The sequence below is a fragment of the Geospiza fortis genome, unplaced genomic scaffold (genome assembly GCF_000277835.1).
Source record: "Geospiza fortis unplaced genomic scaffold, GeoFor_1.0 scaffold23, whole genome shotgun sequence".
NCBI lineage: Eukaryota > Metazoa > Chordata > Aves > Passeriformes > Thraupidae > Geospiza > Geospiza fortis.
Genome location: NW_005054303.1, coordinates 14796993 through 14805770, shown reverse-complemented (window position 1 = coordinate 14805770; position 8778 = coordinate 14796993). Strand labels below are relative to the sequence as shown.

At 39.4% G+C, this 8778-nt stretch overlaps 1 protein-coding gene across 2 annotated transcripts in view; it reads right to left on the bottom strand.

Annotated features, from left to right (window-relative positions):
• Positions 1–1224: 1224 nt before the first annotated feature.
• NIN (ninein) overlaps positions 1225–8778 on the bottom strand; it is a 59206-nt gene continuing 51652 nt past the window's right edge. For both annotated transcript variants that reach the window (XM_031066236.1, XM_031066237.1), the window contains 2 exons: positions 5971–6084; positions 1225–4946 (listed from right to left, as the gene is read on the bottom strand). In XM_031066236.1, coding sequence (XP_030922096.1) covers positions 4743–4946; positions 5971–6084 — 318 coding nt within the window. In that variant the 3' untranslated portion in view covers positions 1225–4742. The remainder of the gene's footprint in view (positions 4947–5970; positions 6085–8778) is intronic.

Genomic DNA, 8778 nt, shown 5'->3' with positions numbered 1-8778 from the left:
GGCGGGAGCCCGCCGGGACAGAAACCCCTGAGTGACAGAAACCCCGGAATGAGAGAAACCCCAGAATAACAGAAACCGCAGAATAACAGACATCCCGGAATGACAGAGTGACAGAACCCCACAGTGACACAACCACTGAATCGTTGAGGTTGGAAAAGACCTCCGAGATCAGCGAGTCTGAGCTGTGCCCGGTGCCTACCTCATCACAAGCCCAGAGCACTGATGCCACATCCAGGAATTCCCTGGGCACCTCCAGGGATGGGCACTCCTGACAACGTTTTCCGTGGAGAAATTTTCTCAAATATCCCATTTTAACCTCCCCTGAGGCTGTTCCTTGTCCTGTTCCCTGGAGCAGAGCCCGACCCCCCCGGCTGTGCCCTCCTGGCAGGAGCTGTGCAGAGCCACAAGGGCCCCTGAGCCTCCTTTGCTCCAGGCTGAGCCCCTTCCCAGCTCCTCAGGGATTCTCCAGCCCCTTCCCAGCTCCTCAGGGATTCTCCAGCCCCTTCCCGGCTCCTCAGGGATTCTCCAGCCCCTTCCCAGCTCCCTCAGGGATTCTCCAGCCCCTTCCCGGCTCCTCAGGGATTCTCCAGCCCCTTCCCGGCTCCTCAGGGATTCTCCAGCCCCTTCCCAGCTCCCTCAGGAATTCTCCAGACCCTTCCCCAGCTCCATTCCTTTCCCTGGACACGCTCCAGTCCCTCAGTGTTTCTTTTCATGAGGGGTCCAGAGCTGGACACAGCAGTGCTTGACCAGGGAGGACGGAGCAGGGGACCCACTGTGGTCCCTTCCAGCCTTTCCCACTCCTTGATTCTGTGAAAAGCTTGCACCAAGCACTCAATATTTCCCTCAATATTTCAATATAAAGGCAAAGAGTAGGGATGCAACTTCAGCGGAACATAACCCGAGGTGCATTCACTACCTGTCAGGTTTTCACACTTCAATTTCATACTTTCATAATGCAAGAAGCTGCTTTTTCAGAGCTGTCAAACCATCCTTTTTATAATTATATATGCCTTTGATACTACTTGCAATATTTACAACATCCATGAGAAGAGCAGCTGTGGCTGCCCCTGGATCCCTGAAGTGTCCCAGGCCAGGCTGGACAGGGCTTGGAAAAACCTGGGATAGTTGAAGGTGTCCCTGCCATGGCAGGATGGAATTTAGGTGCCTCCCAACTCAAATTATTCTATGATTTTCATGTTGGACAAAAAGCAAGAGACACAAGTATGCATTGTACATTAATGTATTTTTTATGCTCATTATAAATAATGTATCAGTTGCTTCATCTCTCAGCTTTACATGATGTTCTAAGGACAATATATTACACCAGAACAAAACAAACTCAATAGAAAAAAAAAATATACATTTGTTTTCCTTTATACACAAGTTGTTTGTCATGAAATGACACCGAACAGAGATTGGACAGGTAAATGATGGAAAACCTGAGTGACAGGGATGGCATTTGCTGGAAGTAAACAAAAGGATTTTACTCTTGATCAATCCAGACTGTTCCTCCCTGCTATACCTAACATATAACCTGGCTAAAATAAAAAATATTAATATCCTGCTTCTTTCCCCAAGCAGAATTCAAACAACTCCATTTTTCCTTGTATTTAAAGTACCACTTGGAGCATGTGCCACAATGTAGACTTTTAAATCACTCTATATTGACAAGCAGCACTTGAGCTGTGCGAATTTTGTACACCTCTATTTAACTTGGGGTCTGTCCCCTTCCAAAACCCCCACCCTGAAATGTCTATGTGCCTTTATTTTCACAGTGATTCATAAAGTAAGAGCTGAAAACATTTAAAACAGCTTCTGGTAATGAAGTAGTTAATATCTGACATGGCAGGACCTGTTGTAGGAACAAGGCCTAGAAGTTCAGTGATTTTTGACAGCAACAATAACATTAAATACTTTGGTTTTTTTGCCTATTCTGCATAGGAGACACATTCATGCACAAAACACCCCTAATGCTTAATAAATTATGTGTTTCTATGCTTCTTTCAGTAGCCTGGACTTTGTAAAACAGCTGCTTCTCTTCTGAGCTGACACACTGAATTCAGGAGCAACGTGCCCCCCGTCTGGAAGCAGCTCTGCCTTTCTCTGGGATCCCTCCTTTTGGGAAGGGATTGTCCTGAATTGTCCTGTGGCAACCCAGCCACTACAGTACAGGAAGGCAAAAGGCACTTCTGAGAATGAATCCACACAAATCTTCCAGTGAAATTGGAGTTTTTACCAACAGCACGTTTTCCTCCTCCTCTCTCCTGTGGTTAAATTGTTTTTTTTCTGAAGTTTAGTGAAAGAGAAGTACAGCAAAGTAGGATAGGGGAGAAAGGGAAAAAAACAAAAGTCCCTCTTCCCTAGTTCTGCTTCTCCCTTTTTGGTGCTGTGCTCTAGCAATGTCTGTGTTTGGTTTATGAAAGCCTGGTAACTACCAGGAGATTAAAAGAATTAGTGAAATAGTCCAGCCTTTAAATTGAGCAACATGAAAGTAATTGCACAATAATTGAATTGAAATATTCATTCCTTCCTTTTAGACTTTGGTCACAGACACAAGTAAATCAAGGTCAAGGTATGAAGAAGTCTTAAAATGTACTAGGTAATAATTTTTTTTTTTCCCAAATACAGTTCTGAATCTCTTTTTTTTTTTTTTTCCCTGGAATCATTTTGGAACTTTGCTGATTTCCAGAGCATGGGTTTAGGGTGTGCTCAGTTCTCACTTTGCCAACACACAGCCCTGGTACCCACACAGAGATTTATCATCATGTAACTCAGACCACTTGGTGATAAAAGTACCAAGAAATCACTACTTCACCTTTTCAAACCCTCATCTTTGTATCAATTTAAGACACTTCCAGTTTGTGAAAACATTTTTGCAGCCTCTGAAAAATTTGTAAATCCTTGAATTTGGGATGACTTGGAGAAATCTCCACGACATGCATTTAGAAGAGCACAGCAGTGAAATAATTTATGAGGACTCCAACATGATGTTATTCCATGATTCTGTTTCACTTTGTTGCCTGCACAAAGCAATAGAGGAGGAAAAGGAGGAGGAAAAAGTCACTTCCTGTGTCTAGCTCAGTCCACAAATCCTCCAAAATGGGTAAATAACCCCAGAGACACAGGGAACATCCTCTCAGCCACATCAGTACCCAGTAAATCTCATTTTCCATCTGCTCCTCCACAGCTTGCAGCAATTTTACCCCAGATTCTGGAGGACATTTGGCTCCTGACAGAGTGATCAGCTTGCCAGTGGTCTCTGAGACAAAACACCTCTTCCTCCCCCTCCCAATCTTGCATTTAAAGAGGTCCAGTTCCAAGTACTCCAGAATGGCCCCAGTTTGATTTACAATGTTTAATTGTGTCTGACTGGTCTGGGGGAGGCAGGGCAGGATAACACACACCCCCTTGAGCAGGCAGGCTCTTGTCCAGCTGCTCCTCTGGCAAACCCCTCTGCCTTGAAGGTGTTTCCAAAAATCCACATTTCTCCACTGATCCAAGAGGAGGCACCACCCTCATCCCAAACCTTGATGCTCCTCTGCAGCCTGGGTAAGGAGCACCAAGGAAATACTCACCCAAATCCAATTTGTTTTGTCCTGCTTTCCCTCAGGGGTGTTCACCTCCCTCTGCTGACCTTTATAGCCACATTTATAGCTGAAGGAAGCTGATTTAGCCTGCTACTCCCTGAGTTCTTCATGATTACACTGAATGTGGTTCTTCACAACTAATGACAGATTCTGCACTAGGATTAACACAGAAGACAAGACTTTTCCAAATGATTCCTCAGGTCAGAGCAAATGCTGCATTCCTGGCAAAGCTCCATGCTCATGAGGGTTCCAACAACAGGATCCCACTGACAAAATCATCCAAGTGCCCCTCTTCATTCTTCTGCCAGCAGTTTAATAAATACACTGCGCTGCTTTACTGAATTTACAAATCACATAAACAAAGCTCCCATCTTTGCTTCAGTCGAGTGACTCTTCCTTGGTTTAACTTATTTCCATATACAAAACCATAAGGCCTTTACAATTCAGAGTTGTCTGGCAGCACAGCTTAAAAAAAAAGAGGAAATAATAGTCTTTATTTGCTAGTTGGGAAATTTCTTCAGATGAAATATTGTCATACTTAGTTGGAGGCAGTAGTCTAGTTCTGTATTTTAAATAAACCTCTTTTTTTCTGAGCTCTGCAGAGAAACAGCCATGAAGAACAACCCAGAAGCCTAATGAATAATTGCTTTAGAGAAACCAGAATCAGTTTACAGGACAGAGCCCATAGCAGCAAAGTCTTGCCTTCAATAACATTTTGGCTGACAGAGTTGAAGACTGACCCATCAGCATTTCTAGGTTTGGAGCTATTTTAGAAAGCTGAAAATATTAAGTTTTCAGTTCAACAATTGGAGTTTTCTTTAGGCCTTTGATTCAATCTAGATGATCCAGTATAGGAAATTCAGAATTTGGATTTTAAATGAAAGCCAAGGCATCAAAATAGATTAACCTAGAAAAACATAAGTTTGGGGTTTTTTTACATAGTGATGATTATTTTTAGGCAAAACTTGGCAGAAACCCAGTTTGGGAACCAACAAAATTCTCCTTTGGTAGTGTCCATTTTGGGAATCAGCTCTTTGCTCTGTGGGGAGGCATTTGTAACTAAAACTCATTCAGTAAAAAAAGGCAATGCAGTGAGAAGCTGAAATATTCCCAATTTCAGTAAAGTGCAGGGGGCTGTGACACACAACAGCTTTGCTATGACCTGATCTCTGGGCTGAAGGAGGGGGAGGCCAAATTCTTCACTATTCTGTTGAGGTTGGCAATTTTCTCTTCCAGTAAATAATTTTTCCTCTCTGCAGTTTTCTGCCTCTGCTCTGTCACCTCCAGAGCCTTCAGCAGCTGCGCGTTCTCCACGTAGAGATCCTTGACCATGGCATCTGCCTTGGTGTTCTTGGAAAGCTGGGGTGGGAATGGGACAAGGAACTCAGCAAATGGCAAAGAAAAACCTCAAAGCAGTGGAGAAGTAGGTGAATGTGTTAATTATAATTCAAATATTAAAGTAAAACCCCACTCCTCACATTAAAAACCCAGGGTCTTTAGAGATGCTCGGAAATTTTTGAGACTGGAAAGGTTTTTTAAGGAGATGGGCTTGGTGACCCTTGAATGTGTTAATTATAGCTCAAATATCAAAATAAAACCCCACTGCTCTCATTAAAAACCCAGGGTTTTCAGAGATGCTGTGGATGTTTGAGACTAGAAAGGGTTTTTTAAGGAGATTGGGTTGGTAACCCTTGGTGTTCTCGGAAAGCTGGGGTGGGAATGGGACACAGGCACTCAGCAAATGGCAAAGAAAAACCCCAAAGGAGGTGGGGAAGTAGGTGAATGTGTTAATTATAGCTCAAAAATCAAAATAAAACCCCACTCCTCTCATTAAAAACCCAGGGTCTTTAGAGATGCTGTGGATGTTTTGAGACTGGAAAGGTTTTTTAAGGAGATGGGCTTGGTAACAGAGGGATTCAAATCAACCTTGTCAGGTGAATTCTGCTTTACAGCATTTATCCTCTAAGGATAAATTTAGTGCACAAAAGAATCCACAAGGCCAGTGATCCCACAGAGATACTTCCAAAAACCACAAAACCACATCAAACAAAGGATGAATTTGGGGCAGGAGGCCTCAAAGAAATCAATATTTTCTCCTCAGGAAATTATTTTTTCCTCCCTTTCTAAGCAACTTTTCCAGTTAGCATCCTTAGCTGAAATTTGATTTTTTGTTTCTTGATTTAGGAAATTAATGAGTAGTGGATTTAGTCCCCAATCTGGTGTTTTATGAAGTTTTGGGCAAATATGCTGTAGTTGAGCTCAGAATAAAATTAAATAAAAAACACTTTTAACTTTATTCTGAACAACAGCTTGGCAGCTTTTTGCTCTCTTAGGGGTTTAGAGAAGGAATGGGGAAGGTTTGAGGAAATCCAAGAACACTTACTTGTTCTTTCAGCTGATTGACTTTATCTTGGAGAAGCCTCTTCACAAGCCTTAATTTCTGCTCCACATCCATCATTCTCTCTTCCATCATTTTTAGGAGCTGCTCATGACCCTCCTGGAAAGCAACATTTATGTGAAAAATCAGTTAAAAATCAGTTCCCATTCACCAGTCTATTTTGTTTTCCCACTTTATGCTCAAAAAAATTGGTGGCCATCCACATTTCAGTCTGATTTAGAGGCAAATAAATTAATAAACCTTTAATTGAAGCAGAATATTGATGGCATCACTTAAAGGACACTCTCAGCATTCTACTGGTTTTCCAAGCAAGTTACATTTGAAATTACCAAATCAAGGAAAAATGATATAAAATTCTAACTTTTGTCTCGTCTGTGACAGAGCTGGATAATTTCCTTTTCTTGTTCTTTGGTGCTGCCAATTTTCTGATCAATGTGGGAAACAAAATGCCAATTTAATGGTTTTAGAATAAAAATAAGGTGAAGTCATAAGGTCACGTTGACAAGGTAACTCTCCCATGCCAGACCCTTTGAAACAGAGTAATATCCAAAAGAAGTAGGATTATAAACGACATTTTTTACATCTTTTTAGATTAGTTTTCATAATCCTCAACTGGTTTATCTTCTTTTTCTTCAGCAAGATGACAGTGTAACTAAAAACATCATAATTCTGTGTCGTGTTACAAGAACACCTGAGGGAAATTTTCCCAAATAAATAAGAAACATCAGGAATTACCAAAAAAACCCCTTGAGTAATATCCAAAAAGATTCCAAACTTCATTTTTTTACACCTTTTTAGATTAGTTTTCATAACCCTAAACTGGTTTTTCTTCAGCAAGGTGAGAATGTAACTAAAACCATCATAATTCTGTGTCGTGTTACAAGAACATCTGAGGGAAATTTTCCCAAATAAATAAGAAACACCAGGAATTACAAAAGAACTTGAGTAATACCCAAAAGTAGTAGGATTCCAAATATGCATTTTAGGATTCCAAATATGCATTTTAGGGTTCCAAATATGCAAAAGATGCATTTTTTTGCATCTTTTTAGATTAGTTTTCATAACCCTAAACTGTTTTTTCTTCTTTTTCTTCAGCAAGGGGACAGTGTAACTAAGAATATCATAATTCTCTGTCATGTTACATGAACACCTGAGGGAAATTTTCCCAAATAAATAAGAAACATCAGGAATTAAAGGAATTACAAAAGAACTTCTGTGGATTTAGGAACTTTAAACACTGATTGCAGGAAATTTGAGACTTTATTTTGCTGCTGGTTTGTTACTCAAATTCCAGGCAGTCATTTGAGGAGATTAAAGTTTGAGAAAGCACCAACCCAAAATAAAACACCTTCAAATCCAAACCCATCCCACCTGTGGAAGAGGATAAATACAAATCTGTTTCAGGCAGGCAGTTCTTCATGTAAAACCCTACAAAATGATCCCCCCGGGGGGTTGATTTAATCTCACTCAACATTTTATTTGCTGTAGCATCAGAAACTCAAATCTGTGTATGAGGTGATGTGATAATCTATTTTTATGAAAAAACTTACATTAGAGTCACACAGAAAAGAGTTTTACTGTGTGGGTGGAGTGGATATTTTTCTGAATTAATGGAATTTGATTGGAATTCAAAACCCTGGAATTCACCATTCCACTTCCCATTTGTTGCAGGAGCCCTGAGTGAGTAATTATGTGGAAAAGAAGAATTAGAGAGGTCTCAATACCTGTGATCCCTGGGGTTTTTTTGCCTTAAATATTCTCACTTCCCATTATTTCATGTTAAATGGGAGAAATCAGCTCAGGCAGCAGCTTTAAGGTCATTAAAATAGGAGGAAAAAGATCTTTACAAGCAAACAGCTGAAATGGTTCATGGCTCCAACCAGAAAAATCACAGGCCTTAAAGAGGTGTTTTGCTGAACTATTAAAGTGTTAAAATCCCAATTTAATTAAATTAGGATTTAATAAATTCATTAAATCCTAATAAATTAATTGAATTTTATTAAAATCCTAGTTTGAGACAAAATAAAAACTCTAGAATTTTGTCCAATAAACAATTATTTTCCCTTTTTTACTTTATGGCCACAGTAGTAGAAGATCTCTCATTTTCTTAAATTTTCAGATACATCTGCTAAAGAAAAGCTGAGTTTCTGTACTCCAATACATCCCTGCCACAAATATTTCCCAGAACTCCTGATATAACAATGTTCACTATCAAAGATAAATATTTTGTCTAAAACTTGTTAATTCTTGAAGTAGAAATTAATGATTTCTATGAAGACAAGAGACATTATGCTTAAAAAAAGATTTTATTTTTCATTTACATCAAAAAAAGTCATCTTTCCCTGTTAAAAAGTTTATACATCTTATACAAAAATGCAGTATAAATACCCCTGGTTTTCTTCAAATCTCATATAAAATTAGTACCATTTGAGAAAAATAGGCTCTTTCCCATACTGAACAACTGCACATTTTAAATAACATAAATAAAACCCGTTTGTAACACATTTTAAAAAGCTTCTGGAAGCTTCTGAGCTTTCACAAAATAGCTTCTAGACAAATAAATAAGAAAATAACACTGCGGAGACTTTTTTTTGCTGGTTTTTTGGGAGAAAAAAGAAAAACAAAAGAAAAAAAGGAAAAAAGAGGGGAAAATAAAGGGAAAAAAGGAGAAAAATAAAGGAAAAAATAAAGAAAAAAAGGAGAAAAAAGAAAAAAGGGAAAAAAAAATAAAGGAACAAATAAAGGAACAAATAAAGGAACAAATAAAATAAAGGAAAAAAATAAAGGAAAAAA